The sequence below is a fragment of the Phacochoerus africanus genome, chromosome 7 (genome assembly GCF_016906955.1).
Source record: "Phacochoerus africanus isolate WHEZ1 chromosome 7, ROS_Pafr_v1, whole genome shotgun sequence".
In the NCBI taxonomy this organism is placed as follows: domain Eukaryota; kingdom Metazoa; phylum Chordata; class Mammalia; order Artiodactyla; family Suidae; genus Phacochoerus; species Phacochoerus africanus.
Genome location: NC_062550.1, coordinates 7,458,498 through 7,480,767, shown reverse-complemented (window position 1 = coordinate 7,480,767; position 22,270 = coordinate 7,458,498). Strand labels below are relative to the sequence as shown.

The following is a 22,270-nucleotide window of genomic DNA, read 5'->3' as shown; positions in this document are numbered from 1 at the left end:
TACTCCATGTTCCCGGAAGTGGAAGTCCTTCCTAACACTTTTGAAAAAGGCATATCTGACCATGTGACTGGCTGGTTAAAATCCTTCAATGGCTTCTCATCAGTGAGAATAAAGACCAAAACCCTTGGAGGGGCTCTACTGAACACTCTTGCAAGACCTTGCCCCTACCAGTGGCAAATGTTTAACAACTGATTCTAGGAGAGTAAGGGGACTCCTGGTTGGTAGTGTTTACTGATTTCCATGGTGTAAATACTATGATTACGGCCAGTTTCAAGCCACCAACATGCCATTGCTACATATGGAACTGGCAAGAGATGCTAACAATTGATTCTTGTACATCATTACAGATTCTTTTTTTTTTTGTATTTTTGTATTTTTGCTACTTTCTTGGGCCGCTCCCGTGGCATATAGAGGTTCCCAGGCTAGGTAGGGGTCGAATCGGAGCTGTAGCCGCCAGCCTGCGTCACAGCCACAGCAACATGGGATCCGAGCCGCGTCTGCGACCTACACCACAGCTCAAGGTAACGCCAGGTCCTTAACCCACTGAGCAAGGCCAGGGATCGAACCCACAACCTAGTCGGATTTGTTAACCACTGAGCCATGACGGGAACTCCCAGATTCATTTTATATCAGTTTCTCTTCATGTTCCAGCCATTCCAGGCTTCTTTATGAAGGCACTGTGCATTCTCCAGCTTCCAGCCCCTTCTGCATGCTGTTGGCTCTACCTGGAGTGCCACCTTCCTCCACATCCCTCAGTGTGGGCAAGTGCTGGAGCCAGCTTGCATCAGCTTTACAGGAGCAACTGTTAAACTTTCAGGAAATTTGCAATCTGGATGCTAAAGCTACAAATCAGGGCCTCCTTCCTTCCTTCCTCCCTCCTTCCCTTCTTTCATTCTTTCAGAGCTGTTTTATTTATTTTTAACATTTACCAGCACACCACCTCATCTACTCCTACAATCTCAAACCATTTCCTCTAAGAGGACTCCCCTTCTCTCCAGACTGTCTTTCTGCTTCAAAGCATGCTGTACTTCCCCTTTCCTAAAATGCATTGGAATTATCATTAACTGACCATGCCGCTCTTGCTACACACCATAAATCCAATGATGAAAGCGGACTTTTGCAAGTACTTAAAATATCAGATGCCTTTTTATCTAGATCAGCATGGTGTAAGTGACACACAGCAGGTTACTTAGCATAACTAAGTAAAATTATGAAGGCTAGGGATCTATAGAGTCTACAAAAACTTTCTAGGTTTATGCAGCAAGATCTAGCACACAGAACACCATGGCCAATCATTACAGCAAGGTAAATCGCCAAGGGAGAGATCAGTACATGAGGTTTTCATAGTTTAAAGAAACCTCCCCATTGTAGCTCTTTACAAAGCAAACAGCTTGCAAATTGGTGCTGCTTCCTCTCATGTATCCCTACAATATTGTCCTCCCACATGGCTTAAAAACCTAAAAACAAAAAACTCCTTAAAGAGATTCCTGTTGTGGCTCGGTGGACCTGACTAGCATCCACGTGGATGCAGGTTCAATCCCTGGCCTCGTTCAGTGGGTTAAGGATCCAGAGTTGCCATGAAGCTGTGGTGTAGATTGCAGACATGGCTGGGTTCTGGTGTTGCTGTGGCCATGATATAGAGCAGCAGCTGCAGCTCCAATTCCACTCCTAGCCTGGGAACTTACATATGCCGCTTACTCCTTAAAAATAGGAGTTCTCGGGAATTCCCGTCGTGGCACAGTGGAAATGAATCCGACTAGGATCCATGAGGTTGTGGGTTCAATCCCTGGTCTTGCTCAGTGGGTTAAGGATCCGGTGTTGCCCTGAGCTATGGCGGAGGTTCCAGATACGGCTTGGTATTGCTGTGGCTCTGGCCGAGGCAGCAACAGCTCTGATTATACCCCTAGCCTGGGAACCTCCATATGCCACAGGTGTGGCCCTAATAGGACAAAAGACAAAAAAAAAAAGCTCTCTTGTGGTGCAGCAGGTTAAAGATCCAGTGCTGTCACTGTAGTGGCTCAGCTCACTGCTGTGGCACGGGTTCAAGCCCTGGCCTGGGAACGTCCACATGTGGCCAAAAACAAACAAAAAACTAAAAGTAGAGTAACGATATGATCCAGCAATCCTACTCCTGGGCACATATTTGTAAAAGACGAAAGCTAATTTGAAAAGATACATGCACCCCAACTTTCACAACAAGACTATTTACAACAGTCAATCCATGGAAGCAACCCAAATGTCCATCAACATAGAACAGATAAAGGAGATGTGGTGTATACATATGACGGAATATTACTCAGCCATAAAAGAGAATGAAATAATGCCATTTGCAGCAACATGGATGAACCTAGAGAAGATCATGCTAAGTGAGGTAAATCATACAAATATCATATGATATTACTTATATGAGGAATCTTAAAAAATTACCCAAGTGAACTTATTTACAAAACAAAAATAGACTCAGAGACTTAGAAAACAAACTTATGATTATCAAAGGGAAAAGAACAGGGTACAAATTAGAAATTTAAGATTAATAGATACACACCACTATATTTAAGGTAGATAAACAACAACCTACTGTATAGCACAGGGAACTATATTCGATGTCTTATAATAGCCTATAATGGAAAAGAATCTGAGAAAGAATATATATGTATGTATATACCCATATGTAGGAATTACTTTGCTGTATACCTGAAACATTGTAAATCAACTACACTTCAACTTAAAAAACCCTTTTAAAGACTTTAAGGTTACATCACTGTTAATCCCCTCCCCTACCTCCAATGCCTTCCCATAATATCTACGATAAAATCCCTACCTGATCTGGCCCTTGCCTGCCTGTCTGATGTCTCTTATTTCATTCCCCTTGCTCATTAAGCTACACATTTATTCATTCAGCATATACTGAGCACCTACAACTTACCAGGCACTTTTCTAGGAGTATTTGTTACCAATAAAGAAAACAATTTTAAAAAATTCCTTTTCTTAGTGGGATACACCCTAAAACAATAAAACTAACGAGTAAATGAAATATATATGTTAGAAGGTACATGTGCCATTAAAGAAAAGAAGAGCACAGTAAAATGAATGGGTAGCAAATCATACAGGGCCTTTTAGGCCCTTGAAAGGACTTGCTGAAATGTTACTCCTCATAAGGGCCTGACCTAATGACACAATTTATCATCATTATTGTTATGTCTTTTTTGCCTTTTCTAGGGCCGCACCCGAGGCACATGGAGGTTCCCGGGCTAGGGGTCAAATCAGAGCTGTAGCCACTGGCCTACGCCAGAGCCACAGCAACGGGGGATCCGAGCTGGTCTGTGACCTACGCCACAGCTCACGGCAGCATCGGATCCTTAACCCACTGAGCGAGGCCAGGGATTTAACCTGTGTCCTAATGGATGCTGGTCAGATTTGCTTCCACTGAACCACAATGGGAATTCCTTTACTGAGATTTTTTGAAGCATTTATTTGTTGACTTGTGTGTTACTTCCCTACCAGAAGTTTCACTCCTTCATCACTGTCTCTCCCATCTCTAATAGTACCTGGGGTATATATACATTATAAGACCTATATACATAGGACCCCAGGTCCTATTTCATATATATATATATATAATAGTTAATGAATACATATTATATATATAGTTACATTCAGTGAAAGTGTTGAATGAAGGATAAATATGCCCTCGATACCTTAATTTACTATGGGTTTCTAGTATTCCTGCGGGAACACAATAAATTAGATGACAGAACTCTTGATATGGAATCATTCATTTAACAAAACTTGGTCTTAGAAAAACTTGGTAGTGTTCCTATTAAAACTTTAAGGTCTCTCACAAGTCTTCTCTCTCTTACTCTGGTTAAAGCTGCGGCGTTTTCACAGATTTGTTTTCCTGTTTAAAATTAAGACAAGGAAACAAACCCTACTTCTGGTTTAACAGTGGAGTCAAGACTATCCATTACTCTTCAGCTTTCTTTTACGAGAAGATATGAGATTTCAAATAAGCCAATACAAGATTTAAGAGTGATCTAGCAAAGTCATACCTCTGCAAGATTAGAGATGAAAAAAAGGTGGAGAGGTGGTCTACAAATGGGAAGGTGATAGAAAGCACAGGTGCTTTGGCTGGAAAGGTGCTATGGCCCAAGGAGGCTAGGACCTCAGGCCGGGCTCGCAAGTGGGTCAGGATCTGAGAAAGACCACTAAGAGTGAGGTCTTGGGTTTCCGCAGCAGGAGGCGGGACGCCCACCCTCGCCCTTGCCCCGGAAGAACGCGACGAGGACCCGCGGGCACTGGAGCTGCGCGGCGCCGGGGAAGGATAAGCTGTGCGGGGGCTGCAGGTCGCGGCCGAGGCGGAGGAAACAGCCGCCGCCCCTGCGGAGGGAGTGAGGCCGGGGGCTTCCCGAGGAAGGGCGATGAGAGCGAGTCCTTTCGAACGTTTCCACCCGGCTCTCTCGCGTCGGCCCGACCCCGCCCGGCCCCGCCCCAGCAGCTCCGGCAACCGCCTCCTCCCAGCCAACGCGGGGTAGAGTGGGGGGCGGGGGGAGCCAGCACCAGCGCCTTTAAGAGGCGTGGCCACACGCTCCGCCCCCACTTGCCCCTCGCGCGCCAGTGAGGGGTGGGGTGCGGGAGGAGGCGTCCGGACGGGAGGGGGAGTGAGACGTGCGCTGGCGCGCAGGCGCAGTAACGAGACGACAGATCGTGTGTTTCCAAAATGGCGGCAGCGATGGATGTGGATACCCCGAGCGGCACCAACAGCGGCGCGGGCAAGAAGCGCTTTGAAGTGAAAAAGGTTGGGTCTCGCCAGCGCCTTCCTCAGGGAAACTAGAGAGGCGCGGATCTGGCTGGCAGGCCCAGGATGACCAAGGCGCGGAGGAAAGGGCTTCATTTTAGGGCGTTCCGGGGACCGGGTACCACCAAAGGAAGCCGGGAGGCGGGTCTTAGGGTTGATCGGCGTGACTGCGGCCCACTGTCAGTGGCAGTGTTGGTTTCGCTCGGAGGCTGAGGGGCCAATCACGGAGGTGCTTATTGAGACGCGCGGGGTTGCGACTTGGATGCAGGAGCCAAGCGCCTGAGCTGTCACTGGAGTGGTGGAGGGGTGGGGAAGGAGAGGGTGGGGCGGGTGGAAGGGGGAATCGAGGGCTGCGGTGGGTGGAGGATGGGACAGTACGGCCCAAGCCGGGAACCTGAGGTCCTACTGCATTGGAGGCTTCTGAGGACCGGGCTGGTGATCTCCGTGCCCCGCCCCTATCCAAAGCTTGGGGTCCCTCTGAGGAACCTCGACCTGGTCCTCGCCTAATCGAGGCCTCCATTAGCCCTCTCTGGCCCTCGCCCCTGCCGAGTTAGTTTCTCGAGTGTAACTCTTGGCTCTTCTGAAAGGTCTGTTGATTTGTTACACAGCCGCCCCAGTCCTGCGGTCATATCCAGAATCCCCATCCGAAAAAAAAAAAAAAAAAAAAGACATGGTGGAATTTGTTAAAAAGAAAACGCGAGCCCAAGTATTGTGTCAAGTAGGGAGGGTTGAATACAAGTTGCGAACAACCTGGTAAAGTGGGAAAGAAGAAATGTGGAACGTGTCTTTTTGCATGAAATGCCTTACAGTGATTTGCCAGCAGTTTGGGAGAGAAGTGCCCATCCCACATTAGATAAAACAAATCTGTCCAAAATGAAGATTCCAAATAGGGAAGATTTTATCCCTGGAACATCTAGCTAAACCCTGACGGTATTCCCCCTTCTAATGCGTTTTGGCGTTTCATTGTGGGCACTGCATGCTCAGTTACAGCCAGCAGCCATATTGAAGAATAGAAGTAAGATTTTTTTTTTTTTCTTTCCTCCAAGTTGAAGCTGTCGGTGAAAAGTGTTGAAGAAGTTGCTAGACATTGAAAATTAGGTTTGAAGGAGATGAAGGTTTGGGACGTGTCACCAAATTAGGGGGTGAAAGGGAGTTTGGGAATATTTATTGCAGAAGCCAGAGGTTGAATTATTGAAATACCACTTTTAGATAAACTTTTAAGGAAATTATCCTAGCTAAATATAACAGTCTGAGCATATAAAAGTTGAGAACATCAGCTTATTTGATGATAGGAACTATATGAAATTCCAGTGAATTTTAGAGTTGTGAAATAATCTTATAAGATTTAAGCGATGACCTTGTTCTATGGACTCACACTGGGTAGTTATCCAGCTTATCCTACGATTACCCGTTTTATGATCCAATCAGCATCTTAGTTCATTCTCTTCCTAGCCTTCACCTGTCCATTCCTGCGTAAAAGCTGCCTTGAAGAGCAGGTATTTATGCAGAAATTGAGCTCTTTTGCAACTGCCAGGAGAACCTGCACAGTAATTCAAGTTTGTGATTATTAGACCTAAAACCGACACTTATAAATTATTCCTGATTTATTTATATTGATATGGCTGACTAAATTAAACTGTAGGAAAAAATAAAAGATGATATTCATTTGTGTTTATATAGTTGACAGTTTAGAGAATGGGTAAGCATACGTGTAGCCTACTGATGCTCTCTGATATAATTTAAAAAAAAAAAGAGTCATGTAACATCCAGAAACTCTTGTTTGGTGGTCTTTGTGGCCAAAAAGGTGATAACTACAGGATGAAATCCTGGAGTGTGTGTGTGTGTGTGTGTGTGTGTGTGTGTGTGTGCGCGCGTGCGCGCGCGCACGCGAGCTTGTGTTAAAAGAGTAGCATGCATTGTTCCCCCTTTTTCTCTTTGCAGTGGAATGCAGTAGCCCTCTGGGCCTGGGATATTGTGGTTGATAACTGTGCCATCTGCAGGAACCACATTATGGATCTTTGTAAGTAATTGGAGGAGGATGGGAGGAAGTTTGAGAAGGTTACAGAGATTGCAGCTATCCTGATGTGACCAATTTTCTTCTTCACGAGGAAAGATAAAGTATATTCTTAGCACTTGGGGACTTCTGCATTTGGTGTATTGGTATGTTTGAAATAAAGTAATTTTTTAGGGTGTCCTGAAGGCATATCCATCTCTCAGAATAAAGCTATTCATTCTAAAGATAAGGCCACATTTAGAATGAATTGCGGGCACAGAGGTACTGTTGATTATTTCTTCTCCATTTCCCATCTGCACCCAGACTTAAAGGCAAAAATAGTGAAAGAAAGAAAATTAACTTTGAGCTAAAATATCCTAGCAGAGCAAATGTTCGCTGGGGAAGATTTATGAAGAGGTCTAAGGAGTATGCATTTTCAGTGTTAGCCCCAAATGTAGTTAACATCACTGCCAACATCTAAATACGTAGTTAATTGCTCTAAGAAAATTTCATTTAAATTTCTATATAGTCCATTACACATAGTGGTCAGCACACAGTAGGTTTAATTATAGCTGTTAATGGACTTAGTATCTCTGTAGTACTAGGGGCAAGAATTATTGATCACACCAAGAGCAGCTGAGGTTACTTTTTATTCAGTTACTAAAATGGTTTGTTACTGAGATCAGAAAGAGGACAGAGAAGAGTTCCTGTCGTGGCTTAGTGGTCAACAAACCCGACTAGTATCCATGAGGACCGGGGTTTGATCTCTGTCCTTGATCAATGGGTTAAAGATTTGGCACTGCTGTGAGTTGTGTAGGTCACAGAAGTGTCTCAGATCTGGTGTGGCTGTGGCTATGGCGTGCGCTGGCAGCTACAGCTCTGGTTCGACCCCTAGCCTGGGAACTTACATATGCCACAGGTATGGCTCTAAAAACACACACACACACACACACACACACACAAGAGAAAGAAATAGGGCAAAGAAATTTCAACGTTCTAGAATTGAAATTTTAACTTATTTTGAAAACCACGTACGTGCCTCCTCAGCTTTATCTCGAGCCACTCTCCTTACCCTGATAGTACCCTGGCTTTCCTTCCATTCTGGAACTATCCGTGGTCTTGTATAGAGCTCTTACATATCTTGTTCCCCATACTGGACTATTCACTGCCTCTTCTCCCCCTTATCTTTTTCAAACCCAGCACTATTCAATCTAAGTGTAAGCCACAAATATGAGCACATATGTAATTTAAAGTTTTCTAGTACTCACATTAATGAAGTTAAAAGAACAAGTGATTTGTATTGTATTTATCCTATTATTTCCAAAATATTTTTATTTGAGAATGTAATCAGTATTTAATTAGTGAATTAATTAATTGGGGGGGGGCTATCCCTGTGTCATGCAGAAATTTCCAGGGCAGGGATTGAACCCAGGCCACATCAGTGACAATGCCAAATCCCTAACTGCTAGGCCACTAGGAAACTCCCCCTCCCCCTTTTTGTAATCAGTATTTTCTTTTTATTTATTTATTTATTATAGGGCCACATATAGGAACTCTCTGTAATCAGTATTTTAAAGTGAAATTTTTTTTTTTTTTTTTTGGTACTAGGTCGTCACAGTGTATTTTACTCTTCAGCGCATCTCAGTTCAGACTAGCCACATTTCACATGCTCAGTAACCACACTTGGCCAGTGTCTGCTTTATTAGGCAGTGTAGAACTAACCCATGATTGGTCTTGGGATCCTACCTTGAATTCACTCAAAGGTGTTTTCTGTGACCCTATGTCCATACACACAAACACAAGCTATGACAGTTCTGTTAAATATTTCGAAGACATCCTGTAGTGTCCTTTATAGCAGTTATTTGATTTGGTTGGTTATTTATAAGTCCATGTTATTTACTCCTGTGTTTCCAGCATCTAGCCTAGTGTCCAGTACATAATAGGTTTTCCCTCGATATTTGCTCAGTTAATAATAAAAACAAAATAGGGGACTCGTCTGTGACCATTGCAACTTGGAAAGCACAAATCAGCTATTTTGTGTTGGTAGTTTGTGGCCCTTGGTTTCTCTGAGTTTTGACCCTGTTTACCTTTTCATAGGACAGTCCAAGCAGATCAGCAGCTACCATGATGTTTAGTATAAAGAGAAGGCACCTATCACAGAAAAACACACACCCAGTTTTAAATGTGCTTGGGTGGGGGTTTTGATTACATGCTTGCCAATTTTTTTTTGCTGTGCTTTTTCACAAGGAGTTTCACCCAGAGAAAATTCTACTTTCTCAGGGCTCTCTTTTGTAACTAGTTAATAATTTTATATAATCCAGACTTTTTTTAACATCTGTATTTAAGTCACTGTGTTTCTTTCTGCATGCAAGAGAATGCACTTCTTGGGAAGATGGTAGCAGACAAAGGCCGTTGATATTCTGTCTTAGTGTTGAATGATTGAGGGGTTGATGTGGGCTTTTAGTTAGGCACCTGCTTTACTATATATTTTAAATGTCAGGCGAAGAAGTAGAAGATTGAACTCCTGTAACAATTATGAAAGTATTTTCAAGTCATATCTTTTATTCATCTGATGGATATTTATATTCTGGACCTTTTGCAAGGCTCTAGGATAAAACAAGGACTGAATCAGGGCTTTACCCTTAAGAAACATATACGCACTAAAGAGGAATCTGGTTGCCATTACTGGGCTTGTCTTCCTTTCAAAAATAGATGAATTGGAGTTCCCGTCGTGGCTCAGTGGTTAACGAAGCCAACTAGGAACCATGAGGTTGTGGGTTTGATCCCTGGTCTTGCTCAGTGGGTTAAGGATCTGGCGTAGCCGTGAGCTATGGCGTAGGTTGCAGACGTGGCTCAGATCCTGCGTTGCTGGGGTTCTGGGGTAGGCCGGTGGCTACAGCTCTGATTAGACCCCTAGCCTGGGAATCTCCAAGTGCCGCGGGAGCGGCCCAAGAAATGGCAAAAAAAAAAGACGAAAATAGATGAATTATGATTCTTGTAAAAAGACTTTTTGTTAAAGATGAAAATAAGAATCTTGATTTAACAATGGCCATTTTCTAGTAAGTTCTAGTCTGCCATTAAATGAATAGTTACATACAAAGCTGTAAATACTTAAGAGTGGTTCTGGCTCTGTTCTGGTTGAACTCACCTACAAAGCATTCTTGGTCTGAAGACTTCCTCTTTGGAATCCAGATTGATACTGCATGTCCTGCTCTCGCTTTGTACTTACTGTGCATCGCCCCGTTTCTTGGCTGTTTTCGAGTTGCTGAAATACATGGTCTTCTGGGTGTAATTTCCTCCACTGCCTCAGGTAATCTTGTTCCTCAGGTGAAAGGGGCATCCAGAGTGCTTAGACCCAGACTTTGCCCCTAAAAAAGTTAGTCTTTTCCTAAAACCACAGATCCATCAATGTTTTCTTTTTTCTTTCTTTTTTTCTTTTTTTTTGCTTTTTAGGGCTGCACCTGTGGCATATGGAGGTTCCCAGGCTAGGAGTCTAATCAGAGCTACAGCTGCTGGCCTATGCCACAGCCACAGCATCACCAGATCCGAGCCGCGTCTGCGACCTACACCACAGCTCACGGCAATGCCAGATCCTTAACCCACCGAGCAAGGCCAGGGTCAAACCCACAACCTCATGGTTCCTAGTCAGATTCATTTCCGCTGTGCCATGACAGGAACTCCCATCACTGTTTTCAAAGTGTGAAGTCTGTTCGCTTCTGAGAAGCTGTCATTGCTTCCTTACCAGTCCTCTGGTTGTAAAGCTTTTGTATTGAAGCATACCAGCCCTCAAGCTTTATAAATCACATAAACTTCTGCCTTTGCAGGAGTCTGACAGGAACCTGCTATGAGCAGCTTGTTTGTCTGCTCTGGGCTGACAGTGAACAATCCTTCCCCTGTTTAAACTAATGATTAAACCCCTGTCCTTACTCCCTGCACCCAAAGCTTGAAAACATTTTATCTTTGAGAACATTTTACGCTTGTATTTATTTTACACTTGTGATTTTTCTTTTCATGCCTTATCCTTTTTTAATCTGATATTCTGGATGGCAATCCTATCCCTCTTATGTTTCTCTTTTTTTTAAATTTTTTTGTCAGTTTAGGGCCACACTCTTGGTATATGGAAGTTCCCAGGCTAGGGATCGAATCAGAGCTATAGCTGCCAGCCTATACACAGCCACAGCAATGCAGGATCCAAGCTGTATGTGCCACCTACACCACAGCTCATGGCAACACTGGATCCTTAGCCCAAGAGTGAGACCAGGGATTGAACTGCATCCTCATAGATGCCAGTTGGGTTCGTTCCTGCTGAGCCACAACGGGCACACCTTAGCTAACTTAATTTCTTTTGTTTTTTTTTTTTTTTGTCTTTTGTATTTTAGGGCGGCACCCACATCATATGGAAGTTCCCAGGCTGGGGGTCTAATCAGAGCTATAGCTGCCAGCCTACGCCATAGCCACAGCCATGCAGGATCCAGCCACACCTTCGACCTCTGCCACAGCTCACGGCAACACCAGATCTTTAACCCACTGAGCAAGACCAGGGATTGAACCCGGAACCTCATGGTTCCTAGTCGGATTCGTTTCTGCGCCACAACAGGAACCTCTACCATCTCTTTGAATATGATGCATTCGGAATCCTGGTACATTCTTGAATATACTGCAGAGAGCCTAGATTCTGCACTTTTATCAGAAGGAAAACCAGTCATTCTTTTTGTAGTGTGAACCTGGGGAGCAAAAGCAAGTTCTGTGATTTCAGAACCTTTGCCTTTCGTATTTTTGAAGGGTGGGGAAAGACTGTTATGGTCTATCTCTTCCCCGAAGACCAATTACCCATTAACATCTCCGCATTACTTTCTTACAATTTCACTATTTGCCACCTATGGAAGTTTGAAGTAATTGGCTTCTATTAAATAGTCTTTCCTGAAGCTTTTTATTCCTCAGAAGGGAGACTCCATTTAGTTACCACCTTCAGAGAAAGCAAATTACACATTAGTAATTCTTGTTCTTTGAGTATTTATCCCCAGTAGAGCTTTACTCAGCCTTTCTTGATCTCAGTCAGATTTTTACTCCATTTAAATTCCCTTCTCTCCCCCTCTGTGAAATTGATATTTGGATACATTTGCAGAAACTTGCTCCATTCACCAGGCAGAGTCGCCTCAGGGGCAGTAAGCATCACTGAATGGGGGCCCCAAGTCTCTCAACCAGTGACCTCACAGATTTGCTGTGCTGGTGGTGGTTTTGTTTTTGTTTTTGTCATTTCTAGGGCCACACCCGCAGCATATGGAGGTTCCCAGGCTAGGGGTCGAATTGGAGCTGTAGCTGCTGGCCTACGCCAGAGCCACAGCAACACGGAATCCGAGCCATGTCTGCGACCTACACCACAGCTCACAGCAATGCCGGATCCTTAACCCACTGAGCGAGGCCAGGGATCAAACCGCAAACTCATGGTTCCTAGTCGGATTCGTTAACCACTGAGCCACGAGGGGAACTCCTGTGCTGACGGTGTTTTAAGGGCTCGAGTTTTGATGTCCTCATGCAGAGCACATGCTGCCGTTTGCCGCTGGCCTCTTTACCCCGTTTCACTTGCTCTGTCCCAGCTCACATGTGTCTGCCTGATTCCTTTAGGGACTGGAGTTTGTCACCAGCTAGGCTTTCCTGTGGGCAAACCTGGGTGTTGGAAGGGCCTGAGAGGAAGCATTCACCAAGATCAGGGAGAAGATGTCAGTTCTCAGTAAAACAGATGAGGTGGCTTTAAGAATTACTAAATTTGCCAAATTAGGAGGAATCACTTGCATTTGGACAAGTCAGGTTATGTTCACAATTAAAAAGTGCCTTTTCCTTTGTTACTCTACGTGCGAACGAGGGTAGGAAGTTGTTGCAAAGCACACTGCTAAGTCGGATCTCTGCCTTTTCTAGTCTTTGCTCCTTTCCACATTCATTAAAAAACAATTATGACTAATTAGCCACTTGAGATTTTGTTCATGTTTCCGCCATCACCACCGCCGCCACCCCAGTCGTGTTGTTGTGCAATTGTGCAGAGAGGGCAGCTGTAGATGACAAGGTGGTTGCGCCTGGGTCCAGTGATCTTGTTGCTCTTGTTCCCACAGGCATAGAGTGTCAAGCCAACCAGGCGTCGGCTACTTCTGAAGAGTGCACCGTTGCATGGGGAGTCTGTAACGTAAGGAAACATCTTTCCTATCAGCATGGCTTGTAAACATAGTACCACTTTCCCTGCTTTGCCAGTCTTTAAAATAAGAAAAATAAAATGATTAGTCCACCTCTCTCCCAAAAGGTACACAAATGGTTAAATAATAAAAAAGACTTTAAATCACTGTACTTTCACTTGTTACAAGGTAAAAATTACTAGTTATTGCAGAGTCAGTATTCATTCTAAAGGGCACCCACGTTTGTCAGCAACATTCTCCTGTTAGTGGAGGTCTTTAATTTCCTTTTTTTTTGCTTTTTTTTTTTTGCTTTTTAGGACAGCACCTGAGGCATATGGAGGTTCCCAGGCTAGGGGTTGACTTGGAGATGCAGCCGCCGGCCTCCACCACAGCCACAGCAACTCGGGATCCGAGCCATGTCTGTGACCTACACCACAGCTCACGGCAACACCGGATTCTTAACCCACTAATCGAGGCCAGGGATCGAACCTGCATCCCGATGGATCCTAGTCGGGTTTGTTAATTGCTTAATTGCTGAGCCACGAAGGGAACTCTGAGATCTTTAATTTCTTGAGATTTTTAAAAGGCTAGATGTCTTGTGGAACTAAGGTGAATAAATTGTTCATGTTTATGTGTGTATTTTAAGTTTGGCAAATGTACTAAGTTGGGATTGGGGTTATTTTCAATGTGGCTCATGCCAGAAATGTTTGTGCAACATCGTTGGACTGAAGGCATAGCCTTCCAGGGTGTGACAGCTGTGAATGACAGCTAACACCAAGTATGTTATTTCCAGCAAGTGTGAAAAAATTCATTCTTATAGCCACGTAGTCCCAGTCATAGAAGCTAAATTTGTCCTGTCCGGGCATCCTGTGCCCAGGGGACAGAGGGCTCCCCGCCTGTCATAGGGCTAAGAAGACAGACCCCCCACTTCCTGTCTCTGCTGCTTCAGGCGAGGTATTGGCCTCATTAAGCCTCGTGTGAAATGGAGCTGAGGGTCGGCATCAGGATGAACTGATTCTTAAGAAGTGCTTGGAGGGAGTTCCCCTTGTGGCTCAGCGGGTTAAGAACCCGACTACTGTCCATGAGGTTGCGGGTTTGATCCCGGGCCTCGTTCAGTGGGTTAAAGAATCCGGCACTGCTGTGATCTGTGGTGCAGGTCGCAGACATGGCTCGGATCCCATGTTGCTATGGCTGTGGTGTAGTCCTTCAGCTGCAGCTCCGATTGGATCCCTTAGCCTGGGAACTTCCATATGCTGCAGGTGCCGTAAAAAGGAAAAAAAAGAAGAGGTGCGTAGAACACCTCGTGCATGTCGCGAGCATACTTGTTAATAAGCTTAAAGTTGGGGTGGTGATCCTGAGGAGAGAGTCCCTGTCAGTCCTTTTCTCCCTCAGGTGGAAGCCCTGCCCACACCCCGTGGGCACCTTCTTAGTGCCGGCAGGGCCCCTTGGCAGCTTCACATTAGCCCCTGTTGGCCAAGGGACAATGTCTGTCATTTATGGGGACCAAGAAATAAAGTCTCTCAGGGTCTGTGTTCTCCATGGCATCCAGGCGTTTACTAAGAAGCGTGGCACTTTGTGCGGGAAGGGAAGAGCCTGCCAATAAGAGCTGCTAGGTGTGCTTGAAACATCTGGACTAGTCCCAGGTTCTAGTTCTGGGTCTTCTACTGACCAGCTCTGTGAATGAGGCAAGTTACTTAACTTGTCTGGGGTTCAGTTTTCTGTCTGTAAAATGAAGATAATAATACCTGTTGTGCTTGTTCGCCAGGGTTGCCAGAGGCTCAAATGAGGTCATAGATGTTTACAGGTCTCCTGTGAAGCGCTAGGCAGTGTATTTTGAGACGGCTCCGTGCACCCGTCACTAGGTCTTCGATTGTTAACGGGCAGGAAGCTGGGATCCGGGACGCTGAGGGATGTTGTCACCGGCCTGCAGCCCCTCTCTGCCTCCGTCTCCCGAGGTGGCTGGGAGAGTGCGGCGGCGGCGGGGTGCACGGCGGGGAGCCGGGGCTGGGTGGCCTGAGTGCGCCTGTCCCTGCCACCTGGGGACTGAGAAGAATGCCTCTGCTTTCTGCCTTTGGGAAGTTTTGTTGTTTCCTCTTTTTTGTACTGTATGGTCATCAGGAGGAGAGGGATCTTGCAAAAGGCTGTCAGCTCTGGGAGAGTATTTGTCCTGTTGATGGCCCGGGTACTGGCTGTGGACTCCAGGGTTCCCTACTGAACTCTGCTTCTGTTTTTGTCAAAGGACAGTTCATAGGTGATAAACCACATTATGATTCTTTAAGATCCATGCATGTTTTAAGAGACACACTGACCAGATCTCAAGACTGTTATTAGGAGTCCCTATTGTGGCTCACGTAACAAGTCTGACTAGCATCCACGAGGATTCCAGTTTGATCTCTGACCTCATTCAGTGGGTTAAGGATCTGGCGTTGCTGTGAGCTGTGGTGTAGGTCACAGACGTGGTTTGGACCCCGATTTGCTGTGGCTGTGGCGTAGGCCAGCAGCTACAGCTCTGATTGGACCCCTAGCCTGGGAACTTCCATATGGCTGCAAGTGCTGCCCTAAAAAGCAAAAAAAAAACACAAAGAAGAGAAGAGCTCCCTGCTGGAACATCCGCCATGCTTTCTAGTAATGACATTTCTAACAGATGTTTCATTGGACATGGCCTTGTACCTAACCAAGGTGTAGCCAGTTGGGGCTTTTTTGTCTCCTGTTGTTTGTCACCGCCCGTTGTTCTCCAGCCCCGTGTGTAACCACCCCACTGCCCTGGGGATGAGATGGATCGATCGTCAGTAGATAGCTGAGCCTGCACAGGATTATTTTTAATAAAATTTGTCTTTTTTTCCAGCATGCTTTTCACTTCCACTGCATCTCCCGCTGGCTCAAAACACGGCAGGTGTGTCCGTTGGACAACAGAGAGTGGGAATTCCAAAAGTAGGTGTCTCTGGCTGTTTTGACATTGTAAGGGGGGGTGTTGTGGTTGGTGCCATTTTTTGACTCACTTCAAGCTTGGAGGGCGCGTGGTCTTAAAAGATGGACACGTGAAACTTGCCTTGTTTCATAAACTAGCTCTTGGTTTCTTAGACAAGGACTCATCTATGTGGAAGATAGACATAGAAGGTGAGACCAGAGTTAGAAGCCTGCAGCCTAGAGTTTCCTAACCGTCTAGGGTCCGTGAAAGTAGAAAATACGATAATTCACAAACTGTTAACTATTTCCAAAATCACATCTGCAATAAGGCTCCAGGAGCTAACCAATGTCAGGTACCTTTGCTTTGGGCTAGAAGTATATCCACCTGTCAGGTTTCATTGCATTATCTCCGCTGATTAATTCTGATGTGGCGTTTATGGCTATCTCAACTAAATTATTATTATTGGTGCTTTTTCTATTATGTAAATAAAGCATGACATGTAAATTTTCAAAAAATCAAATAGTCGCAGGGTGTACCTTATTCCCATCTCTCTCCCAGAGGTGACTATCAGCAGGAGCTTTTCAGCAGCTTTCCTGAGTGTCCGCACATGTGTGCTTCCATGTATACGGGTGGACATACATAGAGACTTTTTTATATGTATCTGTAATAGTAATTCCTAGAAGAGGAATTGCTGGTTAAAGAGTATGTATGTGTTGGGGAGTTTCCCTTGTGGCACAGCAGAAATGGATCCGACTAGTATCTGTTAGCATGTGGGTTCGATCCCCTGGCTTCCTGATTCAACCCCTAGCCTGGGAACACCCATATGCTGCAGGTGCAGCCCTAAAAAGCAAAAAAAAAAAAAAAGAAGTTCCCACCATGGCACAGTGAAAACGAATCTGACTAGGAACCACAAGGTTTTGGGTTTGATCCCTGGCCTTGCTCATTGGGTTAAGGATCCAGCATTGCTGTGAGCTGTGGTGTAGGTTGCACACTCACCTCAGATCTGGCATTGCTGTGGCTGTGGCATAGGCGGCAGCTCCAGCTCCAGCTCGACCCCTAGCCTGGGAACTTCCATATGCTACAGGTGTGGCCCTTCAAAAGCAGAAAAAAAAAAACTTTTCCATCTCATCTGATATTATAGGTGAAAATTTTATTCAGTTGCATTTTTAAAAAATTTTTAGTGATTTTGTATTACTTTTCATTAATTTTTACGCCTCTCATATTTCTCTGTGAAATGCTGTTTTATCTGTTGAATTTTTTTTTGGCTATGCCCACAGCATGCACAAGTTCTTGGTCAGGGATTGAATGCGTGCCGTAGCAGTGACAACACTGGATCCTTAACCTGCTAGGACACCAGGGAATGCCAATCTTGAATTTTTGGTCATTTTCTTTATCAGATTTTCAGTGGAAAGAGGAATTTTTATTTAAATAGAGTTTGGAATAGTAGGATATTCTTATGTTTAAAAAGAATGAAATAGGGGTTCCCTCTGTGGTGCAATGGGTTAATAATCCAGCTTGTCTCTGTGGAGGCGCCAGTTGGATCCTTGGGCTGGTGCAGTGGGTTAAGGATCCGGCATTGCTTCATCTATTGGTGTAGGTTGCAGCTTTGGCTTGGATTTGATCCCTGGCCTGAGAACGTCCATGTACTACAAGTGTGGCAAGAAAAAAAAAGAAAAGAAAAAGAGTAAAATATATATAGGGATTTTTTAGTTTGTGAAATGTTTAGAAATCCCTTATTGCTACAGTTTTTTTTGTTGTTGTTTTTAGACTTGATTATTTATTTTGGTAAAGAATTTTGGAAATCTTGTCAAATGCATGTTCATCCTTTAGGAAATCTGCCAAACACTCAGTATCTTCACACCATCACACTCCATTCAGCAACGTGTATGCTAAGTAATCTGTAAGATACAAACTTTGGGAGACAGCCATTCCGTGTCCTTGAGGAGCTTGCGTTCTCTGTGGAACCGTGATATGTAATGCATGTCAAGGCAGAAGCAGAACTTTTCTTAGTTCTCAAGATGCCTTTATAATTGGCTCTGCCCTAGAGCCGACTCAAGGCTCCATTTTGGACCAAAACTGTCTCACATAGCTTGTTACACATGCCCAGGGCTGTGCCTAAGAAGAAGATGGTATGAAGAATTCCAGCTTTGACACTGTCACTTTATCTACCTGGTGACTTTTCCCAGCCATGGTTACCAGTGCATTGGGAAAACAAATTCATAAGAAACAAATTATAATATTTGATAGACCACTTCTGGATTATTCTTCAGCCCACTAACATAACGCTGGAGCTCTACCCTGTGAGAACTTTTTTTAGACAATATTTAAGTGGATTTTTTATGAGAACGGCTTAAAGACCTAACAGCCCTTCAGGATGATGGAAGCAGTGAACCAGAGTTCTAGTGCCCTGGTTCCCATCCATATAACAAAGTGTTTTATTTTATTTTATTTATTATTTTCCTTTTCTAGAGCCACAGCGGCAGCATATGGAAGTTCCCAGGCTAGGGGTCCATTCAGACCTGCAGCTGCTGGCCTTCGCCACAGCCACAGCAACACCGGATCTGAGCCATGTCTGCAACCTGTACCACAGCTCACAGCAATGCCAGATTCTTTTTTTTTTTTTTTTTAATAATTTTTTTTATTTTCCCACTGTACAGCAAGGGGGTCAGGTTATCCTTACATGTATACATTACAATTACATTTTTTCCCCCACCCTTTCTTTTGTTGCAACATGAGTATCTAGACAAAGTTCTCAATGCTATTCAGCAGGATCTCCTTGTAAATCTATTCTAAGTTGTGTCTGATAAGCCCAAGCTCCCGATCCCTCCCACTCCCTCCCCCTCCCATCAGGCAGCCACAAGTCTTTTCTCCAAGTCCATGATTTTCTTTTCTGAGGAGATGTTCATTTGTGCTGGATATTAGATTCCAGTTATAAGTGATATCATATGGGTATTTGTCTTTGTCTTTCTGGCTCATTTCACTCAGTATGAGATTCTCTAGTTCCATCCATGTTGCTGCAAATGGCATTATGTCATTCTTTTTTATGGCTGAGTAGTATTCCATTGTGTATATATACCACATCTTCCGAATCCAATCATCTGTCGATGGACATTTGGGTTGTTTCCATGTCCTGGCTATTGTGAATAGTGCTGTACAATGCCAGATTCTTAACCCACTGAGCAGGGCCAGAGATCAAACTTGAATCCTCATGGATACTAGTCAGGTTCATTACCACTGAGCCACAACAAGAACTCCACAGAGTATTTTAATCAGAGGCTAACTGCCCCAAAAAGAACCATGGCAAAAGATTAGGATAATAATGAAGGGTTTTGTGTTCAAGAAATCCAGTTAGGGAGTTCCCTGATGGCATAGCATGTTAAGGATCCAGGGTTGTCACTATAGCTTGGTTGCTGCTGTGTTGCAGATCTGATCCCTGGCCTGGGAACTTATGTATATCATGGGAGCAGCAAAAAAAAAAAAAAAAAAATCCATTTATATGGAAAAAATTTCCTGGCCTTGCTTGTAATCTTGTTAGAGCCAAATTTCGGCTTCTGGGGAAGTCAGAAAGGACCTGAGATCCAAGCCAGTCTCCGTAGTTCTCTCACAACAGTGCTGAATGTTCAGGGCTGTAATTGGAACTGGTGATAGATTTTGAAATGGAAGGCTGTTCAGTTACTGTTCTCTGTATTTGCCTGAGTACGGGCTTTGAGGTGACACCAGGCTGCTACCGGTAGGAGAGGCTGAGAGTTCAACAAGCTTCCTGAGCTGCTGACTGGGCCAACCGTGGGGCTCCCTCTCACCACCACCAGCTCTGACGTCTCCCTCTCGCCTCCCTGTTAGTGCCCAGTGTCTGTCTGGTAACTGGAAGGAGGCTCGGGTGGGTGGGGTTGAGTCTCAGAGGGGGACCGTCACTCAGAAGGGGGTAAGATGTCACCAAGGTTGCTAAGATGAAAGAGGCAGAGGTCAGGTCTCCCAGTCTTGGGGCACACTTGCAGTCACACACTTCTCTTCCAAGTTTTAACCAGGTTTGCTGATTATTTAAGCAACTTTTATAGCCTCAAACAGGAAACTACTAAGGAATTAATTAAATAATTTACTTTGTTTTTCAGATATGGGCATTAGAAAAAGAGAATTCTTCCAGCAAGCTCAACTGTTTTGTTATTCATGTAATGACTTGCCCTCGTGTTACTTAATTATAAATTAGATAGAACCATGTCTTTTCTGCTTTGTCTTTTCAGTTTGCTGTTCCCTTAGCCATATTGTATTCTGTGTCAAATAAAATCCAGTTGGATGCTAGAGCAGATGCTGTCTCTTGTGTATGTAAAAAAAAACAAAGGGGTCCTCTCTTCCAGCTTTGGAAAGCAAGGTGTTTGTTCACTAAAGCCGGAGTAGAACTGTCGTGCAAGCACGTCGCTTGGTCACAAGGAAGCCTGGTCCACAGCCTGGTTCCTGGTGGCAGTTCTGGGCAAGTCACCGCTCTGCTCTAGGCTTTCCTCTGTAAAGTGGCTGCTGAGGATTAAATGTTATCATTTGGGTACCTAAAGAGGCTTTATAACACTATATAAATGTTAACTTTGTGTATAATGTGTTTCTTCTTAGTTTAGAAAAGTCATCTTGAAATAATCTTAGCTGGCAAAAGAGTGATCTATGAACTAAAGTTGGAAATTGATGTCATTTAAAATTGAGTTAACAGGAGAATGCAAGTTTCCTTCCCTTTTCGATTTGTTTAAAATGCCTTGGCTGTAGAGGGAACTGCCAGTTCTAATATTAATTCAGTGGCTGTATAGTCTTTAACTGAGAGGCAGGGTCTTTTACTGCATTGGTTCTCAAAGTATGGTCTGAGGACTTCTGGGGATGCCAGAAGCCCTTTGAGGAGGTTTATAAAATCCCTTTTCCAGTTGCATGACTAGCAAGGCCAGCTCTTCTTTTTGTCCTTCAACCAAAGCAACGTACTGAAAGAAGCAGCAGCGGTGGGAATCCAGCTGTGTCCTATTAAGTCAGATATAGAAGAGATTTTAAAAATGTAAAACGGTGCCACTCCTCTAATTTTTTGTTTGAGAAAGTTACTTTTAATAAAAATATTTATGTTAACATGTGATGGGGTTTGGTTCTTTTAAAATCTTTTTAATTTCTTGGTTCAATTTCCATCATGGTAAACATCTATCTGTAGAACCAACACAAAAACTCTTTGGGGTCTTCTTTTTTCTTTTGTCTTTTTGCCTTTTCTGGGGCTGCTCCCGTGGCATACGGAGGTTCCCAGGCTAGGGGTCTAATCGGAGCTGTAGCCCCTGGCCTATGCCAGAGCCACATCCACGCCAGATCTGAGCCGCGTCTGCGACCCACACCACAGCTCACAGCAAGGCCAGATCTTTAACCCACTGAGCGAGGCCAGGAATCGAATCCTTAACCTCATGGTTCCTAGTCGGGTTCGTTAACCACTGCGCCACGACAAGAACTCCATGGGGTCTTCAATTTTTAAGATTGCAAAGGGATCCTGAGACCAAAACGTCTGAGCCCCCTTAGCTTCGTGGTGAAGAACTTTGAGGCCGCAGCCCAGTCAAACCCATTCCGCACTCGGCCACCACAAGGAGCAAACACTTGCTGCCGGGAGGTGGCTGCTGTCGTGGGTGGTACTTCGGGGCTACCCGCCCTGGCAGAAATCCCCTCTGTTAAACCCCTTTCCAGTGGTCGTGCGGACTGCGGGGACACTGGGGCGGTGGAGAGCACAGCTCGCTGCACGGGTGGCGTATCCGGGCCTTCTGCTTGGCCCTGCATCTGCGCTTGTTCGTAGAGTCCCGAGAGCCAGACAGGCAGATTCTGAGAGAGCGGTGGGGCTATATCCTGTCGTGGAAGAGAGGGCCAGACCACATGGGTTTGATCCCCAGCCTGGCAACTTGCACATGCCGTGGATGTGGCCAAAAAAAAAGAGAAATAGCTGAATGTAATAATGAGTGAAGGGAACCAGGCCTCGCTTCTGGGGGTTCTCCCTGCCGCTTGTTCACAGAGAGCAGCTTCATCTGTGGCCGGAAAACCCTGGTTGCCGATGCCTCTTCTGGCGCGTGAGAGGGGCTGTCTCCTAGTCCTGACCCCAAACTGTGTCAGGGGCCCATCCCTGGACTAACTGGTAGATTCCCATGGAAAATAGTGATGGCCTTGAGAAGCTCAGCCTTGGGCTGGATGGGTACAGTTCCCAGAACAGAGGAAGTGGTGGGCAGACTAAACGGAAGGTGTCTAGGAAGTCTTTCTTAGGTTGAGCCCAAACTGTCCCCTTGTAACATATCCTGTTATTCTGTTGTCTCGTGAAACTGGCGAATCTTCCCTGAGATCTTGGTGGAATTACTGGCTGAATGAATGCCTGCTGTGTGCTATACGGGGACACAGCTGAGTTAGATGAAGCCTTTCCCCTCAAA

The 22,270-nt window shown here is 44.9% G+C and overlaps 1 protein-coding gene across 1 annotated transcript; it reads left to right on the top strand.

The window, feature by feature from the left end:
- The first annotated feature begins 4,641 nt into the window (after positions 1–4,641).
- RBX1 (ring-box 1) lies at positions 4,642–20,951 on the top strand. The gene is made up of 5 exons (XM_047786166.1): positions 4,642–4,795; positions 6,737–6,815; positions 12,896–12,966; positions 15,798–15,883; positions 19,970–20,951. The coding sequence occupies exons 1-5, from the start codon at positions 4,718–4,720 to the stop codon at positions 19,980–19,982; spliced, it is 327 nt and encodes a 108-aa protein (XP_047642122.1). The 5' UTR covers positions 4,642–4,717; the 3' UTR covers positions 19,983–20,951.
- Positions 20,952–22,270: the final 1,319 nt, after the last annotated feature.

Coding starts and splice junctions, on each gene's coding strand:
- RBX1 (XM_047786166.1), top strand. CDS start 4,718: ATGGCGGCAGCGATGGATGTGGATACCCCGAGCGGCACCAACAGCGGC. Junction 6,816..12,895: donor GAACCACATTATGGATCTTT/GTAAGTAATTGG, acceptor TTGTTCCCACAG/GCATAGAGTGTCAAGCCAAC. Junction 12,967..15,797: donor TTGCATGGGGAGTCTGTAAC/GTAAGGAAACAT, acceptor CTTTTTTTCCAG/CATGCTTTTCACTTCCACTG.